This window comes from Pseudorca crassidens, chromosome 15, assembly GCF_039906515.1.
Source record: "Pseudorca crassidens isolate mPseCra1 chromosome 15, mPseCra1.hap1, whole genome shotgun sequence".
Classification (NCBI taxonomy): domain Eukaryota; kingdom Metazoa; phylum Chordata; class Mammalia; order Artiodactyla; family Delphinidae; genus Pseudorca; species Pseudorca crassidens.
The window spans coordinates 483,148-507,040 of NC_090310.1; the positions used below are offsets into that span (position 1 = coordinate 483,148).

General features: G+C 58.0%; 1 protein-coding gene across 3 annotated transcripts in view; it reads right to left on the reverse strand.

Annotated features, from left to right (window-relative positions):
* The window catches only part of ADAP1 (ArfGAP with dual PH domains 1), a 63,911-nt gene that overhangs the window by 21,121 nt on the left and 18,897 nt on the right, over positions 1-23,893 (reverse strand). For 2 of the 3 annotated variants that reach the window (XM_067705269.1, XM_067705268.1), the window contains exons 2-4: positions 14,705-14,835; positions 4,549-4,640; positions 1,104-1,186 (exon numbers count right to left, since the gene is read on the reverse strand). In XM_067705269.1, coding sequence (XP_067561370.1) covers positions 1,104-1,186; positions 4,549-4,640; positions 14,705-14,835 — 306 coding nt within the window. The remainder of the gene's footprint in view (positions 1-1,103; positions 1,187-4,548; positions 4,641-14,704; positions 14,836-23,893) is intronic. The other variant, XM_067705270.1, reaches the window with a different exon arrangement.

Sequence of the window (23,893 nt, forward strand, 5' to 3'; positions counted from 1 at the left end):
AAGACTCTTCCTGACACTCGGGTGAAAGTCACACTTGCCCTTTTCTCATGGAACCCAAAGGCGTTTCCAAGCTGGACCTGCGGCAGTAAAGCCACCACCGGCAGGGGCGGTGCCACCCCGAGAAGCAGAACCAGAGCGGGAGACACGAGCCAAGTCCTCACGGCGCTGACTGAGCGCCTGGTTCAAACTGTGCCTGAAGCCAGGGCAGCTGTGCGAGCCGCTCTTTTCCCTGTTCTCCTTACACCCACCTGGGCTGGACAACTGCTGCTCACAACCAGAGGTCCTGATGCGGCAGCACGAACAAAATCCTGTACCTGCCTCTGAATCGAGGCCGCACGCCACGCGTTATAAACTGCTGAGATGTTTATGCCTGGGGTACAAAGGCTGTGGGCTGAGCCTTCCTGGGGTCCCAGAGCAGGGAGGCCGGGTTTCAGGCAGGACGGGACACAAGCGCCCCAGGGCTGAACAGGCACGGGCGCCCACGTCCTCTCTCCCTCGCACGTCGGGGGCATCAGGAGAGGAGGAAGTGGCTCTCTGGGGTGGACCGTAATTGAATCCTGGCCACGTCCCAGCCCTGGGCCACATCAGGGGCTCAGGAGGAGAGGGGACCTGGAGCCGCCTGCTGTGCAGGAGCATGGGCTGCACGCAGAGCCCCTCCTGGCCAATGGAGGATAAAGGGGCCAATCCCGCAACAGACACCTGGGCCGCTCGCATGTCATCACCCCCAACCCGTGTGCTGACAGAGCCCCCGGGGCCTGGCCCCCCCTTCCCCGGGCCCACCTGGCCCAGGCCCATACACATCCCTCCTGCCAGGACCCACCCACCCTGCGGGCCCTCCCAGGGCAGAGGTGCTGCCGCCACCAGCCTGGAGGGCCCCGGGCAGCCCCCCACCCCTCGGTCGGGGTTCAGGGCTGGGCTGTGAGCAGCTGCGGGGACCCCTGGTGCCAGGTCAGCCAGCTGGTGTCAGGGGCCGACGGATGGACACGGATTCAGCCCACTTAAGCGGTTGCCCAGGTTCCTAAGGACCCTGCTCCAGCTCTGGGAGGTAGGGGCGGGGGACAGAGAGGGCGGAAGGACAGACGGACAGGTGCCGGCATCCTCACCTGCGGAGTAGGGTTCCTGCCGCTCGGGGTAGGTGAACTCCTGCCGTTCGTACTTGGCCCGGATCCACTGTTCCCGCAGGAGTCTGGGGAGAGAGGGGACGGGCTGGGGGACAGTCCGGCCTGAGCGCAGGCCCGCGGGAGCTGCCGCGCGGAGGGGTGGCCCTGGGCTTGGTCCCACCGCCTCGCAGGTGGCGGGGCTGAAGGGCCACCAGCTTTGGGTTTTAACACTGCTAATCGGATAGTTTCACCACTTCATAGAGTCCCCTTTTTAAAAACTGAGATATAATTCACGTACCATAAAATCCACCCGTTTAAGGGTTCGATTCAGCAGTTCCTGGTACGCTCACAGGCTGTGCAGCCACCACCAGGATCTAGTTCCACAACAGTCCATCACACCAAATGGAAACCCCATCCGTTAGCAGTGCCCCCGCATCCCGGCCCCAACCGTGAGTCCGCTTCCTGTCGGGACGTCTCCTGTGCCTGGAACGTGCGATGTGCTCAGAGTGTCTGGGGCTCAACCACGTGGCAGCTCAGTCACCCCACCCTCCTCCTCTGTCTGGGAGGCCAGGCTCACGCTCGGGTCCAGAGAAGGAAAAGGCCCGGCCAGCACCTGCCCGCGGGGCCCGCCCCATGCTCCCCGGAGAGCGGCTCCCCAGCGCAGCAGTGGTCGCGGGTCGCGGGAGGGCAGCAGGCAGGGGAGACAAGGCAGTGAGCAGGGGGCTTGCCCCACGGGGGCGGCCTGACGCCTGCAGCCCCCAGCCGCTCCCCTCTCCCAGGCCGCCCCCTCCCGTGGGGTCCCCCACGAGCAGCCAGCTGGGCTGTCATGGGTCACATTGTGTCCCCATCCCACCAAATATGTATGCTAGAGTCCCAACCTGCACGACCTCAGGCCTACCCTTGTCTGGAGACACGACAGCTGAGACCAGTGAGCCGGGACGAGGCCATGTGGTGTGGAAGCCCTAACCCCACATCACCAGGGCCCTCAGGAAAAGGGGCGTCTGGACACAGGCCGCAGAGGGACGGCCACGCGAGGACACGGGTGCCGGCCCCGGAAGGACCCCACGCAGCCCCGGGACCGGGAGACACGATTTCTCCTGCTCATGCCGCCAGCCTGTGGCCCCTCTTCGGGGGCCTCGCCTGGGACCCGCCAAGGGAGGGGCACCCACAGGCCCACGGCTGCCTTGGGGGGGGTGGCTCCCAGCTGCCCCAGCCACACAGCAAGCAGGAGGCCCGGCTTCTAGCAGAGGCCAAACTGAGGGGGCCGGACTGACCGCCACCCACGACGCTGGGGTTGAAAGTCAGGGCACGGGTGGCACCGGAAGGGAATCTGGGCCCCGGCCGCGCTCTGAGTCACACGGCCAGGCCCTCTGCTTCTCACATTGCCCCAGCTGGCGGGGTGGGCTCCGAGCTCCAGAGAGCAGGAGCTGGGGGACCACTGTGTCCAGAACCCACCCTGGGCCAGACCCCGGCCACCTGACTCACCACCTCATTGCACCCTCGCGATGCCCCGGGGGGGTGGGGGGGAGGGAAGGTGGCATCCTTCCAGCTTCACGGCTGAGGAAACTGAGGCCACTGGGTCTTAGACTGCCGGGAGGCTGTTGCAGCCCCTGTGCTAAGTGTGCATAGCTGAGGAGGTGTACTTTCCAGTGTACACGGGCATTCACACCCCCTCCACCGCTGCACGGCTCTCCACAGTGTACACGGGCAGACCTGAGCACCTGAGTCTGGGGAATGGGGTGGGCTCGGGTCCTGTGAACCTTCACTCAGTGGAGGTTTCCGGAAGGTGGGGCCCACTGGGGCTCAGAGTACCCTCCCAGTGGGGACGCCTGGTCACCCGAGAGGCCCTGACCACATAGCCCTGCATGGGGGCTTTGCAGGGATGAGGCTGCAGAGGGGCTGGCCGAGCCCTGGGCAGGAGGCAGGCGTGTGGCCACACGCTCAGAGCGGTGGGGATGCAGGGTGTGCATGCAAATGGCCCAGACAACGGAGGAGCCTGTGGCTGGGTGATTAAAATCGGGTCAGAATCAGCGGCCATCTTGCTGATTCATACCGAGATGGAGCCCAGTGGGGCGGGGCGCGAGTTCCCCGGGAGCCCAGAGCCCAGGGTGCGCCAGGGCCTGGGGGGCCGGCCTGCCCGTGAAGGGTTGAAGCGGTGGGCGCGGCATGCTGAGGTGAGGCCAGCCTCGGTCTCCCTGCCTGTGAAGTGTCCGAACTGGACGCGCCTCCCAGTCTCCCCACTGCGGCCGCCAGCAGCCCCCCGGTGTCCCACCCCTCGTTCACACAGAACTAGAAACACACAGCCCTGCGTGCAGCCTGGGTCCAGGTGCTGCCGGGCGGGGTCCCCGGGGTGTGGGGTACACCAGTGAGTCAGGAGGCGACAGCGCTGAGCCAACAGGAGGGAGGTGCCGCCCGGGGGCCAGGGCTGGACGCAGGGCGCCCAGGGGCCTCGCAGGCGCGGGCGCATCCCCGGCCTGGGAGGAGGTGGGGCTGCGTCCCTACCCTCCTTTCCCAGAAAAGGAAACTCCGGGAGGGGCTCTCATCACAGAGGGGCCCTTCATCTCCGAGCCGCAGCTGAGCAGCTGTGACACCGGCCAGCTGAGGAGGGGCCATCAGGGGCCTGAGTGACCCTTGAGGGCATAGGGAGGGTTGCCAGGGATGGATGGGTGGGTCTGATATGGGTGGAGAAGGTATGAGGGGTGCTTGGGGGGGCCAGCTAGTGAGACAGGGGACAGTCCCCAGGAGCCCCCCAGGAAGGATCCGGAGACCCCTGGTGGGCAGGTTCCCTGCTGGTGCTGAACCTGACTCGGGCAGCTGACCCCACGCACCTCCCCTGACTTCCAGAACCTTCTGGAACCCCACAGTGTGCTGCCCTCTGCTGGGCGCCAGGAAGAGATTTGAGGAGCCCACCCTCCCTTGAGCCCATGGGACCCAAGGAGGAAAGGCCTCTGCGACCCCTTGGCTCTGAGGGGCCAGAGGAGGGGGGAGGGGTCCTCAGGAATGAGCGGTGGCCAAACGGAGCCAGCCTGGGGGCTGGGGTCCTGGGGGGGGCTGGGGTCCTGGGGGGTCAAGCAAGGGCCTCGGGTGGAAGGAACAGCGGGGGATGTTGGGGCGGGAGGGGCGTGGGGAATGGCCATCCAGCCCGGATGGGGAGCCACTCAGGGACCAGGGGGTTGGGGAACCCAGGTGGGGTGCAGATGGGGACACTGAGGTCAGTGCGGGGGCTGGGGTCCCACGGGAGCGGGCCCCCTACCTCCCCAGGTCCACACCTGGCGCACCAAGAACCAAGACCAAGCGGAGGACAGCCTGGACGGGGCCCCCAGGACGCAAGGCCGGCGCCCACCTTCCCCCACCCCGGCCTCCCGCCCGCCAGCGGGTCGTCCCGAGCCATCTCCAGAGCCTGCGGGCTGTTTACCAGCGACCGTGACAGAAGCCCTTTGTTACTCACTGGCAGTCGGAGGCCGAGGGCCGGTAGTAGAAGGGGGGCACTTTGGACTCAAATGCGGCTCTGGCGACATGGTTTCCGCGGGAGGTCATGAACTGCAAGAGAGAGGGTGGGTCAGGGCCCCAGAGGCCAAGGCCAGCTGACCCCAGGGCCCTGGCAGCTCGGCGCCTGGAAGGGAGTGAGCAAGGGTTAGGGGACTGCCCTTCCCCGCAGCTGGCGGGGGCCAGGTGCCTCCAGAACGGGGCCCTCCTTGGACGAAGGCCCTTGCCCCTGGCCTCACACGAGGCCTGGCTTGTCTACTCTGCCTGAGCGGCACAGAAGAAGCCCACGTTCCTGTAGGGCAGCCACGCTGCAGAGACCAGGCATGCAGCTGCAAGCTGTGAACAAGCTGGGGGGGGGGGTGAGGGGGAACCTCTGGAGCAGCCGCCATGCGGGGCGTCCCGGGCCCAGAAACAGCACATGCAAAGGCCCTGAGGTGGAGCGAGCTGGGCATACTGGAGGAGATGCCCTGCCCTGGCCTGGCCGGCGTGGGTGGGGGCCTGACCACAGGGGCCTCAAGAGCAGGGAGGGAGTGTGGGCTGCCGGTGCCCTAACCCCTCCCTCTAAGTCATCGCATTTGAGGACCGTCAGGCCGTGGATGTGGACGATCAACGGGGGAAAAAATCACAAACAATAAGATGCTTCAGCAAAAGGCTGGCACCAACTTAGAATCCTAAAAGCGATGGCTTTTCTATACAAAACACCGATCTGCTCAGAGGTCTAATAGGAGGAAAGGCCGCCGCTAAGAGCAGGTGGACAAAACACCTAAGAACTAGCTCTCATGAGGGTCACTCAGTCTCCATGAAGAAACTGTCCCGTGCTCCAGGGCAGCAAAAGCAACTCCAGAGACATACCAAGTTCGTGGTCAGGGAGACAGAAAGCGTGCTGTCTCCCTGTGTTGGTCTATTTTTAGCAATTCTCAAAAAAAGAAAACCAGGAATAGAATTTTCAAGAGCTATTAGCAAAGATTCTAAAGTTCATTTTAAAATTAACAAGCAAAAGCATCCTAGAAAATTCTGAAAATGAAGATGCTTCCTACCAGATATTCAAACCTGTTATAATGCTACTATGAGTCAAACAGCACTGACCAGAAAGCCTAAAAGGTCCAGAAACAGATCCAATGGGATCTAATGTCCAATATTAAACAGGTTTAGTAGGACAAGTGGTGTACAACAGTGGTAACATCTCAGATCGACGGGGGAAGTGCCCATTACTTGATGACCAGTAAGAAACTGGAAGCTACTGGAGAAAAGGGGGTATGCCTTTCAGCAAAGTAAACTCCAACTGGATTAAAGACTGAATTTCCAAAGTTAGACAATACAAATAGTAGACGAAAGGAATTCCCTGGCGGTCCAGTGGTTAAGGCTCCACGCTTCCACTGCAGGGGGCACGAGTTCAACCCCTGGTTAGGGAACTAAGATCCCGCATGCCGTGCAGCATGGCCAAAGGTAGATGAAAATCACGGGATGATTTAAAAAATAATTTTGGGAAAATATGGAAGGAAATCTTCATGACTTTGGGTTAGGAGTGGTTTCTTAGAGGTGACACCAAAAGCACAAGTAACAAAAGAAAAAAAAATCAATGGAACTTCATCAAAATTAAAAACTTCTGTGTTTCTAAGGACACCATCAGGAAAGTGAAAAGATTTATGAACCTTAAAAACACGAGGCTCATGAGAAACGGACACAAAATGCCACACAGCATAGGACTGCTTTTGTATGAAACACCCAGAACAGGCAAATCCAGAGACAGAAAAGTCAACTGGGGGTCTCGGGGGAGGGGAGTGGCCACGAAGGGGGACGGGTCTCCCCTGAGGTGAGGCGAATGTTCTGGAACTAGACAGAGGTGACGGTTGAACAAGATTGTGAATATGCTTATTTATTTTTTTACTGCAGTGTAGTTGACATACAGGATTGGTTTCAGTTGTACGGCATAGTGGTTCGACATGTATACACGTTACGAGATGACAAAGTTATTACAACATTGTTGGCTGTACCCCCTGTGCTGTACGTTACATCCTGTGACTTACTTATCATGACTGACGTTCATGCCTCTGAGTATCCTGCACCTACTTCTTCTGTTCCCCCGCCCCCTTCCCTCTGGCAACAGCTGTTTGTTCTCTGTACCTATGAGTCTGTTTCTGTTTTTTAATATTTGTTAATTTTGTTTTCCAGATGCCACGTGTAAGGGAGATCATACAGTACTTCTCTGTGTCTGACAGATTTCACTTAGCATAGTACTACCCTCTAGGTCCATCCGTGTTGTCACAGATTGTAAAATATCGCTCTTTTTTATGGGTGAGTGATATTCCATGTATATATACACCACATCTTCCTTATCCATTCATCTGTAGGTTGCTTCCATATCTCGGTTATTGTAAATCACGCTGCAGTGAACACGGAGATGCGTGTATCTTTTTGATTAAAAATGTTCTAGTAAACACCCAGGAGTGGGATTGCAGGATCATATGGGAGTTCTATTTTTAATTTTTGGAGGAACCTCCATACTGTTCTCTGTAGTGGCTGCACCAACTTACATTCCCACCACCAGTGTAGGAGGGTTCCCTTTTCTTTACATACTCTCCAGCATTTATTACTATTATTATTTTTTAATGAATTTACTTATTGATCTATCTTTGGCTGCGTTGGGTCTTCACTGCTGCGCGTGGGCTCCCTCCAGTTGCGGCGAGCAGGGGCTACCCTTTGTTGCGGTGCGCGGGCTTCTCACTATGGTGGCCTCTCCTGCCACGGAGCACAGGCTCTAGAGTACAAGCTCGGTAGTTGTGGCTTGCAGGCTCTAGAGTGCAGGCTCGGTAGTTGTGGCGCACGGGCTTAGCTGCTCCGCGGCATGTGGGATCTTCCCAGACCAGGGCTTGAACCCATGTCCCCCGCGTTGGCAGGCGGATTCTTAACCACTGCGCCACCAGGGAAGTCCAGCATTTATTACTTGTAGACTTTTTAATGATGGCCATTCTGACTGGCGTGAGGTGGTACCTCATTGCGGTTTTCATTTGCATCTCTCTAATAATTAGCGACAGTGAGAGCCTTCGCATGTGCCTACCTATTGGCCATATGTATGTCTTCTTTGGAAAAATGTCTGTTCAGGTCCTCTGCCCATTTTTAATTGGACAGTTTCTTTTTTTGGTACTGAGTTGTATGAGTTCTTTGTATACTTTGTGCAATAACCCTTACTGCATAAATTGTTTGCAAATATCTTCTCCCGTTCGGCAGGTGGCTTTTGCATTTTGTTGACAGTTGCCTTCGCTGTGCAAAGCTTTTTAGTTTGCTGTGGCCCCATTTGTTTACTCTTGCTCTTGCTTCCCTTGCCTGAGAGACAGATCCAAACGATATTGCTAAGACGGATGTCAAAGAGCATATGCTGCCTGTGCTCTCTTCTAGAAGGTTTATGGTTTCAGGTCCTATATTTACGTCTTTAATCGATGGTTTCAGGTCTTACACTTAGGTCTTTATCCGTTTTGAGTTTATTTTTCATATACGGTGTAACAAAGTGGTCCAAGTTTCATTCTTTTGCATGTGGCTGTCCAGTTTTCCCAACACCATTTATAGAAGAGACTCTCCCCCATTGTATGTTCCTGTCTCTGGATTATTCGCTTCATTTTTTAAACATTTATTTTATTGAGGACTTCCTTCGTGGCACAGTGGTTATGAATCCACCTGCCAACGCAGGAGACACGGGTTCAAGCCCTGGTCCAGGAAGATCCCACATGCCACGGAGCAACTGAGCCCGCGAGCCACAACTACTGAGCCCGCGAGCCACAACTACTGAGCCTGCAAGCAACAACTACTGAGGCCCACGCGCCTGGAGCCCATGCTCCACAACAAGAGAAGCCATCACAATGAGAAGCCCACACACCACAAGGAAGAGTAGCCCCCGCTGGCCACAACTAGAGAAAGCCCGCACGCATCAACGAAGACCCAATGCTGCCAAAAATAAAATTTATTAAAAAAATTCTTTTATTGAAGTATAGTTGACTTACAAAGTTGTGTTAATTTCTGCTTAGAGCAAAGTGATTCAATTACACATACTGTATATTCTTTTCATATTCTTTTCCATTAGGTTTATCACAGGATATTGAATATAGTTCTGTGTGCTATACAGTAGGACTTTGTTGTTTATCCATTTATACATAATAGTTTACATCTGCTCATCCCAAACTCCCAGGACTTCCCTCCCCCAGCTCCCCTCCCCTCCAGCAACCTCGAGTCTGTTCTCTATGTCTGTGAGTCTGTTTCTGTTTCATAGATAGGTTCATTTGTGTCGTATTTCAGATTCCACATATAAGTGACATAATATGGTATTTGTCTTTCTCCTTATGACTTACTTCGCTTGGTAGGATAATCTCTAGGTCCATCCATGTAGCTGTAAATGGCATTATTTCATTCTTTTTTATGGCTGAGTAGTATTCCATTATATACATGTACCACTTTGATTGTTCACTTTAAAATGAATTTTATGTTACATGAATTTCACCTCAGTAATTGAAAAAATTACATAGCTCCTTAAGAATATAAACTGCACTTTTTGCATTTTAAAAATATTATTTTAGGGCTTCCCTGGTGGCGCAGTGATTGAGAGTCCGCCTGCCGATGTAGGGGACACGGGTTCATGCCCCGGTCCGGGAAGATCCCACATGCTGCGGAGCGGCTGGGCCCGTGAGTCATGGCCGCTGAGCCTGCGCGTCCAGAGCCTGTGCTCCGCAACGGGAGAGGCCGCAGCAGTGAGAGGCCCACGTACCACAAAAAAAAAAAAAAAAATTTAAAGTAAAGTTAAAATACAACCAACAGGATGAGAAGAACTGCTTGCAAATACTAAATCTGATGAGGGATTTGTGTCCAGAATACACAAAGAACTCAATAATAAAATCACCTAACTCAATAGTAAACAGACAACCCATTTTTAAAACGGGCAGAGGATTTGAATGGACATTTCTCCAAAGAAGATACACAAAAAGGGACTTCCCTGGTGGTGCAGTGGTTAAGAGTCTGCCTGCCAATGCAGGGGACACGGGTTCTATCCCTGGTCTGGGAAGATCCCACATGCCGTGGAGCAACTAGGCCCGTGAGCCACAGCTACTGAGCCTGCGCTCTAGAACCCGTGAGCCACAACTACAGAGCCCACGTGCCACAACTACTGAAGCCCGCGCGCCTAGAGCCCGTGCTCCACAACAAGAGAAACCACCACGATGAGAAGCCTGCACACCACAATGAAGAGTAGCCCCCGTTCGCCGCAGCTAGAGGGAGCCCGCGTGCAGCAACGAAGATCCAACACAGCCCAACATAAATAAATAAATAAATAAATAAATAAATAAATTTATTAAAAAAAAAAAAAGAAGACACACAAATGGCCAAGAAGCACATGAAACGATGCTCAACGTTACTCATCGTTAGGGAAATGGGAACCAAAACCACAAGAGCCCGCCATGCACCCAGCAGGACGGCTGAAGTCAGACAGATGGCAATGGATGCTGGAGAAGACGCAGAGAAACTGGAATCCACATGATCATTGGTGGGGATGGGCAGCCGTGCTGGGAAAAGCCTGGCAGATCCCCAAACATTAAACACAGAGCCACCGTAAGGCCCGGCAGTGCCACTCCCTTCTGAGAGGACTGAAAGCACAGAAATATTCTGAGCAGCATTGTTCGGAAGAGCTGGAAAAACGAGACAACCCAGGTCCATCAGCTGGGGAACGGATCAACAAGATGTGGTCCATCCATGCGATGGAAATGACCTCGGCCATAAAAAGCAACGAAGTGCTGCCACCTCGGTGACGTAGATGAATCTTGAACACATGGCGCTCAGTGAAAGAGGACACAGGAGCCGCACGTGGTGTGAGTCCACCGACTCGAAGTGTCCGGCTCAGGCAAACCCACCAGGACAGAAAGCAGAGGCCCTGCTCTCAGGAGGAGCTGGGGTGGGGACAGTGCTGGGAGCGGCGGCTAGTGGGTACAGGCTTATCTGGGGATGTGAAAATATTCTGAAATTAGATCGTGGCAATGGTTGCACAGCCCTGAGAATTCATGAAAACTACTGAATTGTACACTCTAAAAGGGTGAGGTGTATGGTGTGTGAATGACAGAAATCAGGCTGTTGTGAGTAAAAATAATCTGAGGGTAGGGCAGGCCTATCTAAGTGTGCTGTAAACCCTAAAACCACAAAAGGCAAGGTCGATAAATGTGATTACTTCAAAGTAAAAACGTTTCCACTGCAAAAACCACCATGAGCAGAGTCAAAAGACACCCTTGAGAAAAACGCCGTCACCTACCGTCTCTGAGGGCTGCAGCCCTCCTACGCAAAAACCCCCGAGAAAACGGAAGCAGCTCACAGCAGCAGCCCGGGGCCCGGAAATTCACAGATGGCTCTGAAATGTCTCCTAAGACGCTGCACCTCACTCAAGACGAGAAAAGACCCCGCTGGGAACAAGGGTTCACCTCTCTGTCGGCAAAGACGGGCCCTGGGAGACAGGGGTCGGCAGGAACGCGGGCAAACGCTCTCACATGTGCGGGTGCAGGCGTGGCTAAGAGGGGGAGACTGGCAAAGTCCTTAAAACTAGTCACAGAGCCTCTGAACTCCCCTTCGAGGAATGTGAGCCCCGTCGCTGCCCCCCGCAGGAGGTGACGCTTCCGCTGGCCCGGTGGGCACGGTGGGAAGACCCCCTGCGCCCCTGTGTGCACGGAGGAGCCTGCTGGGTAACTGGGACTCTCCAGGCAGGGGTGCGCTGGGCAGCCACGGCCTGCGACACACGGCCGTCCCAGGGGCACCCGCATTCCCCGGAGTCTGTGCACGCGGACATGGGGAAACGCGCCAGGGTCCGCCACCTGTGACCGTGGTCTGTCCACACAGTGGGTGTCACTGGGCCTTTATAAAGTGGGGGAAGCGCTCGCGTGGTGGCTTAGGCCTGGGGGAGGGGTGGGAGCTGAGGGCTCGGGGTTCTTTCTGAAGTGATGAAAATGTTCTAAAATTGACTGTGGTGACGATTGCTCAACTCAGTGACTGCCATAAACCGCTGAATTGGGCTTCAAAGAGCGAGCTGTGTGCCTTGTGAATTATATTTCAGTAAGCTTCTCTAAAGGAGATGCTATAGAGAAATACAAAGTTTGGGGGGAAAATCATGAAAAGAAACAAAAGGAAAAGGCACGGACGAGGGTCCCGCGCGCCTGGCCCACAGCCAGGGCCGAGCTCCCCGCATCACGGCCGCCCTCCCGGGAGCGGGCTGGCTCACGCAGGCTCAGGACCCCCAGCCAACCACCAGCCCAGGGACTCACGGGCAGAGTGAGGGGAGGACCGGGGCCCGGAGGCCCGGCAGGCCCCCGTCCACACCGCCCCGCCCCACCTTGGGGCGGGGGTCCAGCACCCTGCAGGCCAAGCCCTTCCAGCCCCTCGAGGTCACCTCTGTTTTAATGGCGGAGAAGAGGGGCAGACGACAGAAAGGGGATGAAGGCCCCTCTCAGCTCCCAGCGCCCCCGTCCCACGCCTGCACCACTGGCACCAACCCGGCCTCTCTTCGGACCTTCTCACGAGCGTTCGCAGGTGGAAAGCAGAGCTTTCCTGGTGGCACCCGTGTCCAGGACCCTCTCCCTCTCTCCTCACGAGGCATCACCCCCTGCAGGGCGTCAAGGCAGCCTCCGCCTCCGCTGTCTGACCACTGGGGTAAGGGTACCTCCAGCCACATGTGTGAATGTTCCACGTGCACAGGGCGGCTTCGTTACCTGCAGACTGACTTGGCAGGAAGGCCTGGGTAGGCCCGGGAGGCTGCTGTCACCAAGGCTGCATGGACAGCAGCAAACTGCTACTCCCGGAAGCAGGGGGAGCACACAGGGAGCACCGAGCCTGGATCCCCAGCCCTGAGGCAGCCACCAGCCAGGGAACTCCTCCTCTCGCTGGGTGGGCATGGTCACCACGCCCCCGAACCCCTGACCCTGGAGTCAAATTTGAGGAGTTAGGGGGCCTGCCCCTCGGCTCCCACACATCTCCCCGCAGCCTCCGTCAGGGGTCAGGCCCCACCTGGGCAGCCTCCACAGCCACAGTCCTCTGTCTGGAACTCACTACCCCAGGCTGTGCCCTGCTCTCACCTTCAGTCAGGCTGGGGGGCCCTGCCTGCCACCCCGGCCCAAGTCACCACCCCCTGCCCACCAGCAACCTGCGTGTCCCCCTCTCTAAGGCCTTCTCCAGGGGCCAGCCACTCGCCAGGCCCCCCATAGCAACTGTGCAATAAACACGGGTCAGGTGGGTGGATGGGTGGGTGGGTGGATGGGTGGGTGGATGGGTGGGTGGATGGGTGGGTGGATGGGTGGGTGGGAGGGTGGGTGGGTGGGTGGATGTGTGGGTGGATGGATGAGTGGGTGGATGGATGGATGGGTGGATGGATGGATGGGTGGGTGGGTGGATGGGTGGGTGGATGGGTGGGTGGATGGGTGGGTGGGTGGGTGGATGGGTGGATGAGTGAGTGGATGGGTGGGTGGGTGGATGGATGGGTGGGTGGATGGGTGGATGGGTGGGTGGATGGGTGGATGGGTGGGTGGGTGGGTGGGTGGATGGGTGGGTGGGTGGGTGGGTGGGTGGAGGCATGGGTGGGTGGGTGGATGGGTGGATGGGTGGGTGGGTGGGTGGGTGGATGGATGGATGGATGGGTGGGTGGGTGGGTGGGTGGATGGGTGGGTGCGTGGGTGGATAGGTGAGTGTATGGGTGGGTGGGTGGGTGGATGGATGGATGGATGGGTGGATGGGTGGATGGGTGGGTGGGTGGATGCGTGGATGGGTGGATGCGTGGGTGGGTGGATGCGTGGGTGGGTGGGTGGGTGGGTGGATGGGTGGGTGGATGGATGGATGCCTGGGTGGATGGGTGGGTGGGTGGGTGGGTGGGTGGGTGCATGGGTGGATAGGTGAGTGGATGGGTGGGTGGATGGATGGGTGGGTGGGTGGATGGATGGATGGATGGATGGATGGGTGGATGGGTGGGTGGGTGGGTGGGTGGATGCGTGGATGGGTGGATGCGTGGGTGGATGGATGCGTGGGTGGGTGGGTGGGTGGATGGGTGGGTGGATGGATGGATGCCTGGGTGGATGGGTGGATGGGTGGGTGGGTGGGTGGATGGGTGGGTGGGTGGGTGGATGGATGGATGGGTGGGTGGGTGGATGGGTGGATGCGTGGGTGGGTGGATGGATGCATGGGTGGGTGGATGGGTGGGTGGGTGGGTGGATGAGTGGATGGGTGGGTGGATGGATGGGTGGGTGGGTGGATGGATGGATGGATGGGTGGATGGGTGGATGGGTGGGTGGGTGGGTGGGTGGGTGGATGGGTGGGTGGGTGGGTGGGTGGATGCGTGGATGGGTGGATGGGTGGGTGGATGGATGCGTGGGTGGGTGGGTGGGTGGATGGATGGGTGGGTGGATGGATGGGTGGGTGGGTGGGTGGGTGGGTGGATGGATGGGTGGGTGGGTGGGTGGATGGATGGGTGGGTGGGTGGGTGGATGGGTGGATGCGTGGGTGGGTGGATGGGTGGATGCGTGGGTGGGTGGATGGGTGGATGCGTGGGTGGGTGGATGGGTGGGTGGGTGGGTGGATGGGTGGATGGGTGGGTGGGTGGCTCAGTGAAGGGCTTGACTTTCGTTACCTTCTGCGACTCTCCATAAGGTTAATGGCAATAAAACCCGAACAACAAGAGGGCCTGTCCCATTGCATAGCTGCTCCATATGCTGTGTTCCCTGAGCACCAGAATGCCCCAGGTGTGGGGAAATGGGCCCAAAGCCGCAGGCTCTGCCCACGGAGAGGAATCAACAGTCCCCCGCACTCACTCGCTCATTCATTCACTCTGCAGCTGCCGCAAGAGGGAGGCAGGGAGAGGCAGTCCTGGGACCGGGTGCACAGGGCGGGGGCAGCGGCACAGGAGGGCCGAGGTCCAGCTGCTGGCCCCTTGGCCTCCCGACACTTGTGGATGGTCTCCCCACAGCCTGGAATCCCTGACAGCCCAGGCCCCCTTGGGGCACCAGAGATGGAGCGACCTCTGAGGTGTCATGACCCAGAGGGTGGCGCCGAGGTCACCCAGGGCAACGGGACAGGCCTGTGTCCTCCCCTCCCCACCTGGCACCCCTGCCTGGCCTTACCTCCACTTGGGCATCGTCCCAGGTGTCCAGGCGGACGGACTTCACCTTGCTGACCTGAGGGATGTTCCGGTGAATTCCAGAGCAGCTCAGACAGATGAACACCCCTAGGGTGTATGAGGCCCAGTCAGGATCTGGAAGACAAGGCCAGATGTTCAGAGGGCGCTGACCCCGAGGGTCCCCCAGAGGGGACAGAACACTGGACCAGGGCCCACAGGGCTGGAAGGCCCCCTCCCTTTCTGGCCCTGGTCTCGTCTGTGCAATGGGAGGCCGGCCAGGAGACCAGGTTCACAGGCTCTGGGGGCCCAGAGTGGGGGTCCCTGCCCCCCGCACAGAGGAGCAGCCCCACCTCATCATCCTAGCTGCTCCCGGGGACCGAGGGAACCCTGAGTGGACCACAGTAGCGTGGGAGACACTGGGGCGACGTGCTGATGAGAACCCATGATCAGTGCCCATCCGGCAGGCGTGACCAGGACACGCCAACATGTGTCACGTCCTGCAGTTGAGGCAACGGAAAAAGCAGAATAAGGCTAGGGCGGGGCTGTGGAGGCCCAATTGTGTCCACACTTCGAGAGGTTTGAAATTTTTCAGCTGGACAGCGGCACCGTAGACAGTGAGGGACGTGATGCTTGTTCAGTTGGGCGGAGGGTAAGTGGGTGCTGGCGCCCGAGCCCCCAGTTCCTCCCCATCTGTGCATCCACGTGGTAACCGCGTGGGGGGCTGGGCCGCGGAAAGGAGTCCTACAGAGGAGGCTTTCTCTGGAGAGGACAGGTTGTCCAGTAAAGGCTTCCCGTCTCTCAGGGAAGCTTCTGTATCAGACTGGTCTAAATCAAGATGCCCAGTGGCTCCCAGCCGAGGGCCACCAGCTTGAGCAGGCTTCCCTGGGAGCCCCTGGGGGGCTGGTCTGCACCCAGCCCCTAAACTAGCAAACACCCCCCACGCCCGTGTGAGAGCACAGCACTGAGCCCACCCTGCGGTCACTGCCACCCGAGGGGCCCGGGAGCCCACAGACCCGGGGGTCGCTGGGATCAGCACGTGGATGCCCCAGCCCTAGGTCAGGAGGACACTTTCTTCTGTGATAAGACAAGGCTGGGGGACTTCCCTGGCGGTCCAGTGGTAAAGAATCTGCCTTACAATGCAGGGGACGTGGGGTCGATCCCTGGTCAGGGAACTAAGATCGCACGTGCCGCAACTACAGAGCCCACGCGCCCTGGAGCCTGTGCGCCACAACCAGAGAAGAGAAAACCCGCATGCCACACCTAGAGAGGAGCCGGCGCACCACAACGAAGAGCCCGTGCGCCGCAACGAAGGCCGGACTCAGCCAAAAATAAATAAAAGAAAGACAAGGCTGGGAGGTGGCTGTGCCCACGGGGGGCCGGCCCAGGCCCCCACCCTACTGAGGACACAGCCCTGCACCTCCCTTTAGGGACCCCCAAGAACCCACCCTGGTGCCAGAGGGTCAGAGCCCTCCTCAGAGACCAAACAGCAGCCACAGGCCCACACAGCGTGCGTGCGTGTGTGGGGGGGAGGGGATCCGTAGGGGTGGCAGGCACCTCTGGTTCCTGGGTCAAGACCCCTCCAGCCCGGGGCCCTGGGCCCCAGACACACCTCCCTGCCTGTATGGAATGAAGGGTCAGCTCGCAGACACAGGGGCCCAGGCGGCTGGCGGGATGGGCAGGCGAGCTCGGGGGAAGGAAAAGCCCCGTTCTGGCACTCACGGCCCAGCTCACAGCCATCCAGTCCCAAGGCCGCACGGGGTGTGACCGCTCTAGGGTCTCGTGGAAGAAACTGGAAGCCAGGGAGGTAGGTCTCTGGCCCGTGACGCACAGTCTAGGTGGCACGTGGAACAGAGGAGCTTCGGGAGTCAAAAGGCCGTGTCATCCCGAGGCCCCTGCCCCAGCCTCTCGGCAGACGCTCCACGGGGCGCTGCGGGCACCGGCGAGCCCGGCCTCCTGATGAGGGATGCTGGCCGCTCTCAGGGTCGGGGGCTGGGCTGCAGCTGGGCGGCGGGGGAGGGGCTGCCCTGCCCAGGGACACAGAGGCAGGCGCTCCGAGGCCTCCGGGGGGCCCCTGCCCTGCCTCCCCCCTGCATGGGGCTGGCTGACAGTGGTGGCTCCCAACCGGGGCCAGCACGGGTCGGGGCAGCCCAGAGACCCGGGGGCCTCGGGCCTCACCCCAGCTCAGAAGGGCTGTGAGCGGAGGGGCCCCTCCATCCTCCTGACTCCCAGTCTCGCGCCCTGCTGCCCTGCGTCCCCCCGGCCAAGCCTCTGCCCGCTGGGCACACAGACGCTCATCACGTCAACTCTCTGGGTGGAGCCTTGGGGACCTCTCCTCTGCCCCGGCACCCCCGCCCCAGCTCATACGTCCCCCCCCAGGCCTCCCTGACCACGGCCGGGCCCCATGCACCCCTCGCGACACCTCTCTCTCCCCGGCATCGGCCCGTCCGGGCACTTAGGTCCCTGTTCACCACGGGCTGTCTCGGCCCCCAGAACGTACATGGGTGGGGGGCCTGCAAGCTCCCTCCCACTGCCCCAGGGTGACCGCTGGGGGGATGCCAGGGAGAGGCCACCACCCCACTGCCCTGAATGTGACCCGGGGAGGTACTCTGGTGGCAAGGGCTTGGCAGCGGCCACAAGTCGGGCCCCCGATGTACTGGGGTGCACGGGTGTGTGAGGACCCTGGTGGGTGGGCACAGGGGGCTTGGGTAGGGAGGAGGCCGCATGCCCCAGCTCTGAGCCTCTGGGGAGGGGGCGGAAGGAAACACTGGGGGCCAGGGAGCCCCAGAAGACCTCCAGCCCAAGGGCTCCTGGACAGAAGACCCCCACTCGTGACCAGTTTCCACTAGCTCGTGGGGCGGCGGAAAACGTGCGTCTGCAGGAACCGACGTGCCACATCAGCCCTGTATCTTCAGGACGTGCTTCCCCACGGGTGTCACTTTCAAGAAACCACTTGGCTGCTGCAAAGAGGACCCAGGAGAGCACCCACCCGGGGTCCCCCTGCCAGGCCCCAGCCCAGCCACGTTCCCCCACCCCCCGCCGGGTCCAGCAGCGGTGCCCCCTCTGCGGAGGTGAGGAAATCCGGACGGAAAGCTAGCAGGTCCGAGAGCAAGTGAACGGAGAAGACAGGCACCCGGGGCCCGAGCGGGGTGGCCGCTGCATGTCCCGTGGTGCAGGAACCCATTTGCAATGGGGATGGGGACAGGACCGCTAGAAAACTGAACCGGGGCAGGGGGAGGGGCTGTGGCACCCTTGCCCAAGCTCCTGGCACCTGGCCGCTCACCGGGACCCTGGAGGACTCTCGACTGAGCCCCGCGGCCCTGTTATACCCGCCTGCCAAACGCCGGGTGCCCCCCTCCGCCATTCCGGGCTGTGCGTCCCGAGGCCACTGACAGCACAGTTCTGGGCACAGAGGTTCCCTGCCCGGCGGCCACCACAGCCCGGCTGGGCCAGCCGCACCGCTTGTCCTGGGGGTTCCAGGGGCTGCTCCAGCTCGGCCCACCCTGGCCCGGCCCCCAGCACCTGCCGGCTCGCCAGCGTCTGCCCCTCCGTGGGGTCACGGCGCCGACACTTCCCGGCCTCGCCTGCAGCTCAGCGTGGCCACGGGACCCGAGTCTGGCCAGTGAAGCGTGAGCAGGGGGACCCACGTGCCCCCAGGCCCGGCCGACAGCCACACACCCCGCACGCCGTGCTCCGGGCCCATCCTGGGCTGACGGGGGACTCGGGGGCCGGGGCAGGGGGAAGAGCTGGACCCCTGAGTCACTGCCCGGAGGACAGAGGCCCGGAGAGAGGGGGACGGACACCGCCAAGGGGACTGCTGTGAGGACAAGTCAGGTCCCAGAGACGTGGGGCTGTCTGTTTAGCAGGGAGTCTATCTGCCCGTCCTCTATGGCATCCTGAGGCCCTAAGTCCCAGCGCCCGGGATCCGCATCAACAGACGTGTGCCAGCGGGGTGAGGGCGCGCTGGGCAGGCACCACGGCTTCCGGGGAAGAACGCGCTGCAGGGAGCGGCAGTGTCCCAGGGGTTGCGGAGAAAGACTGAAGTGAGGTCCCGGAGGGCGGTCCCACCCTCACCCACCGTGCTCCGTCCTCCCAGGGCCCGGGGCCGGGGGGTGGTCCCACCCTCACCCACCGTGCTCCGTCCTCCCAGGGCCCAGGGCAGGCGGCACCGCTCCGGGCTTCACCCTCCTCCTCTGTGTGCTGGGACGATGGCAGCCACTTGCTAGGGTGATGGGTGAAACGAGCCCCCGGGAGGGCCCTGGTGCAGGGGAGACCCCCTGTGCACAGCTCGGTGATGCTGCTGGGTTCTGCTCTGAGCGTGGACCTTGGCTCCGGGCCCCCTCACAGCCTTTGTCTACTGAAGTGAAAATTCTGAGATTGGCTGAACAAGGGCCACCAGAAGATCCAGCCCTGCCGCGGGGCCAGGACCGGTGCCCACGCGCCCCCATCCTCTCACACAGGCTCCAGCAGGAGACTGTCTGTCCCCTATCCCGGAAGCCCTGTTTACAGGACACTTTAGCAGGGACTGGATTGGCAAACAGCGGCCCTCGGGCCTGGTCTCGTGAAGTTTTACAAACCATGGGCGCTCAGCCATGCCCATCATTTACATTCTGCTCATGGTTGCTTCTGTGGCGCAGGGACAGAGCTGAGTGGTTGTCACAGAGAACGTGTGGTCCACAAAGCCTAAAACAGTCACTATCTGGCCCTTTACATCTGCCAAGCTCTGCTCTAGAGAGAAAAATAGGTGTGACGCAGAGAGCAGCCTAAGGAAGCAGGTGATTAGAACTGATGCCTCGAGGCCACTGCCCACACCGTCCATCTCTGATCACAGATACCGAAGTTCAAGGAGAAGCGACACACTTGCCCAGTGTCATGCGACCAGCACCGGGACCCACTGATCCCCGCCCGCCCGCCCACTGTGTGTGTGAGGGTGTGCACAGGTGTGTGCCCACAGATACAACCTGGGCGGCCTCCTTCCAAAGAGGGCTCACAGAAGTTTAAAATTAAGGAACGGAGACCCTAAGCCTTTCATATAACAGTAAGAAGACAAGACACGGCGAAATCAAGTGTTGGGGGCAGGGGCAACAGAAAGTCGTCACTTAAAGAGCAGGAAGTTGGTGCCTTTTTAAAAAGCTATGGTGGGGGGCTTCCCTGGTGGCGCAGTGGTTGAGAGTCCGCCTGCCGATGCAGGGGACGCGGGTTCGTGCCCCGGTCCGGGAAGATCCCACATGCCGCGGAGCGGCTGGGCCCGTGAGCCATGGCCGCTGAGCCTGCGCGTCCGGAGCCTGTGCTCCGCAACGGGAGAGACCACAACAGTGAGAGGCCCGCGTACCGCAAAAAAAAAAAAAAAAAAAGAATAAAAAGCTATGGTGATAAGACACTGTCACACATTCACTAGAAAGGGTAAAATTTACGAGACTGGTACCACCCGGTACGGATGAGAGCGCAGAGCAGGGTTCTCAGACACTGCCGGCAGGAGCATAAATTGGTTCAACCCACCTTGGAAAACGGTTTGCAGTTGCTTACATAATTAAACATGTATCTCTCCTATCACCCCGCAATTCTACTCCTCAGTATTTACCCAAGAGAAATGAAAATATGTCCATAAAAATTCGCACATCCGACAATATGTAAAAAGTACAAAGACTGCAACCGACAGGGGTTCATACCAAGAATGCAAGGCTGGCATAAAATCTGAAAATCAGTCGGTGTGATTCACCGTATTTGCAGATTAAGAAAGAAAAGCCATACGATCGTCTCCACAGATGCAGAAAAAGCACCTGACGAAATGTAACACCCTGATAAAACTCCTCAGAAAAGTAGGAGTAGAGGGGAACTTCCCTAACTAGATAAAGGGCATCTGTGAAATACCTACAGCTGACATCATACTCGACGGAGAAAGGCTGAGTGCTTCCCCCGCTAAGACGGGGAACTAGACAGGAATATCTGCTCTATTCACTTCTATCCAGCATTACCCCGGAGGGAACAGTGGATGTCTAGGGTTGGGGGGGTGTGAAGAATGGGGGGAGATAGCATTTCTTTTTGGAATAATGAAAATGCTTTTAAATCGACTGTGGTGACAGTAGCCCAACGCTGTGAGTACACTGAAAACCACTGAATTGTTCACTTCAAATGGGTGAATTGTATGGTATATAAACTACATCTCAATAAAGCTATTGAAAAATTTAAAACAACATAAACACTACACTCACTACACTAGAGGTTCCGGTCAGTGCAGTGAGGCAATAAAAATAAATAAAAAGCATCCCGGTTGGAAAGGAAGAAGTAAAATGGGTCTATGCAGAGACAACATGTTTATCCATATAGAAGATCTGCTGGAGTCTACACAAACACTACCAGAACTAACCCACGGGGTGGCAGGATACAAGATAAATATACAAAAGTCAGTCGTATTTCTATAAACCAGCAACAAGCAGTCAGAAACTGGACATTTAAAAATACAATCACATTCTGGAGACGGTTGCACAGCAATGTGAATGTTCTTAACACCACTGAACTGTACCCTTAAAAGAGTAAAATGGCAAATTTTATGTTACATGTATTTTACCACAATTTAAAAGTTTTGAATACCATTTATAACAGCATAAAAAATATTAAATACTTAGGAGTAAATATGACCAGATATGCAAAACAGTACGCTGAAAACTACAAAATATTGCTGAAAAAATTAAAGACCCAAATACGTGGTGAGAGATGCTACTTTCATGGGTTGGAACACTCTATATTGTTACGATGTAAACTCTCTCAAATTAATCCATAGATTCAATGCAATCCCAATCAGAATTCCAGCCGGATTTTTAGAGCAGAAATTAACAAGCTGATTCTAAAATCCGTAGGCAAATGCAGCGGACCTAGAAGAGCCAAAACAACTTTGAAAAAGAACAAAGATGAAGGTTTTAGAATTTATTTTAGAATTGATTGCAAAGCCACAGTTATCAAGATGGTGTTGGTATCAGCAAAAACAAACAAACAGATCAACGGAACAGAATAGAGGGTCCAGAAACAGGCCACACATGTGTGGACAACCAGTTACTGACAAAGGTGTACGGGCAGTTCAGTGGAGAAAGAATAATCTTTCAACAAATGGAGCTGAAACAGGTATCATCTGCAAATATTAGACTTCAATCCAAACCTCCCGCCATATACAAAAAGTAATTCAAAATGCATCAGAGCACCGAATGTAAAACCTGAAACCATGAAGCTTCCAAAGGAAAATAGGAGAAAAATATTTGTGACCTTGGGTTAGGCAAAGACGTTTTAGCTATAACACTAAAAGCAGAACCCATTTTTTAAAGAAAGAGACATTGCTTTATCAGAATTTTTTAAAAATCTGCTCTTTGAAAGGCACTAGTCAAGGGAATGAAAAGGCAAGTCACACTGGGAGAAATTTTGCAAATCATATATCTGATAAAAGGTTTGTGTCCAAAGCATATAAAGAACTATTCAGGGCTTCCCTGGTGGCGCAGTGGTTGAGAGTCCGCCCGCCGATGCAGGGGACACGGGTTCGTGCCCCGGTCCGGGAAGATCCCACATGCCGCGGAGCGGCTGGGCCCGTGAGCCGTGGCCACTGAGCCTGCGCGTCCGGAGCCCGTGCTCCGCAACGGGAGAGGCCACAACAGTGAGAGGCCCGCGAACCGCAAAAAAAAAAAAAAAAAAAAAGAACTATTCAAACTCAGTAATAAAACAACCCAATTACAAAAATAGGCAAAAGATTTTAACAAACACGTGATGGAAGACGGCAAATAAGCACAAGGAGGATGCTCCCCATCTTACGTCATCAGGGAAGCAGGGCTGACTGCGCAGGACCCGCGGGGGCTTGTGGGGTGATGGCGGATACTTCTCCCATATTCCAAAGGGGTGCATTTTATCCTCTGTAAGTCACACCTCAATAAAAGTGAATTTAAGAAAGATGTGTCTACAACCCCAGACCTGTCCCAACAGACAGGAGAAGCAGCATAAGTCAGGGCTTCCGCCCCCTGCGTCCTGCCCTGAAGGGGGCAGGCACCTGCTTCCTCTCGAGGGGTGCGTCCCCCAGAGTGACGTCCAGCTGGCACCCGGGGGCCACATGGGCCGATCCAGAGGCCTGGTCTGTCCTGGGCGTCCTGCAGATCCTCACACCTGCAACGGTGTCCTCGGGACTCAGCGCCTGCCGCCCGGCCTCCTGCTGGTCCCTTCAGCCGCTGTAACAGCTACGGCCTCATCACACTCACGGCGCAATGACCGACCATGTTACCTTGCCGCTCCTCTCCACTCCCTCTGAGGCTGTGTCCTGCTGTTAGTCCAGTTCTACACAATAAGGCAAAAAAAGCCCAGAGAGGGTCGGATGGTGTCTGAGGTCACACAGCGGCAAAGCTGGGATCAGAGGGCAGGCACATGTCTCCCACCCTCCACCCCGGAACCACCTTCCTGGTTCAAAGAAGGTGGGCGCGAGGATGTGTATGGGTGGCCGGCGCCCATGGGAGCCCCAGCCCAGCATCCAGGCTGGTGAGGAAGCCTGTCCATCATCTCGGGAGGTGACTACCCCGCTGCCCCCTCCTGGGGCTCCCCCAGGGGCTGGCGGGGAAAGGCGAGAAGATGGTTTGAAACAGGTTTGAAGCAGGAGGCGTCCTGACCCCAAGCCCAGCCTGCGCACCGCAGTTCGGGAAGCCCAGAGTCCGGGCCTGGGGGAGTCCCCCCAACCCTGCCGTCACGCGTGGCTCCATGGCAAGGCCAGCGGGAGAGGAGAGGCCTGCTTCTGCTCGGGGGAGGCACCGGCTGCTCCCCGCCTGCCCAGCGCACAGTGGGCCTGCAGTGCCCCCGACGCACGGGTCACCCTTGTCTGTCCTCTGCCCCTGCAAATTGCTGCAAAAATCCTAAAGGCAGTGAGAAGGGCACCAGTCCAGGGCCTGCCGGCCCAGCCCACAGACGACCTGCTGCTCTCAGGACTCACCGTCCCGGAGGGCCGGTCAAGCAGCACATGCCAGGAACGGCACCCCTGGGCGCCAGGCCTTTGGGCCCCGGGAGGGCTTTCCAATCAAGAGCCCCTACTTTAAGGAAGTATTCAGGCCCTGGGAGGCGAGTTCTGGGGGTGACTCTGAGAAACAGTTTAAGGTCCCTGGGGTCAGGCAGAGTGACCGCCCCCCAAAGCCCCCAAAGCAGTACATGGAGACCAGTGGGGTGTGCGGGCCCCTCGCCG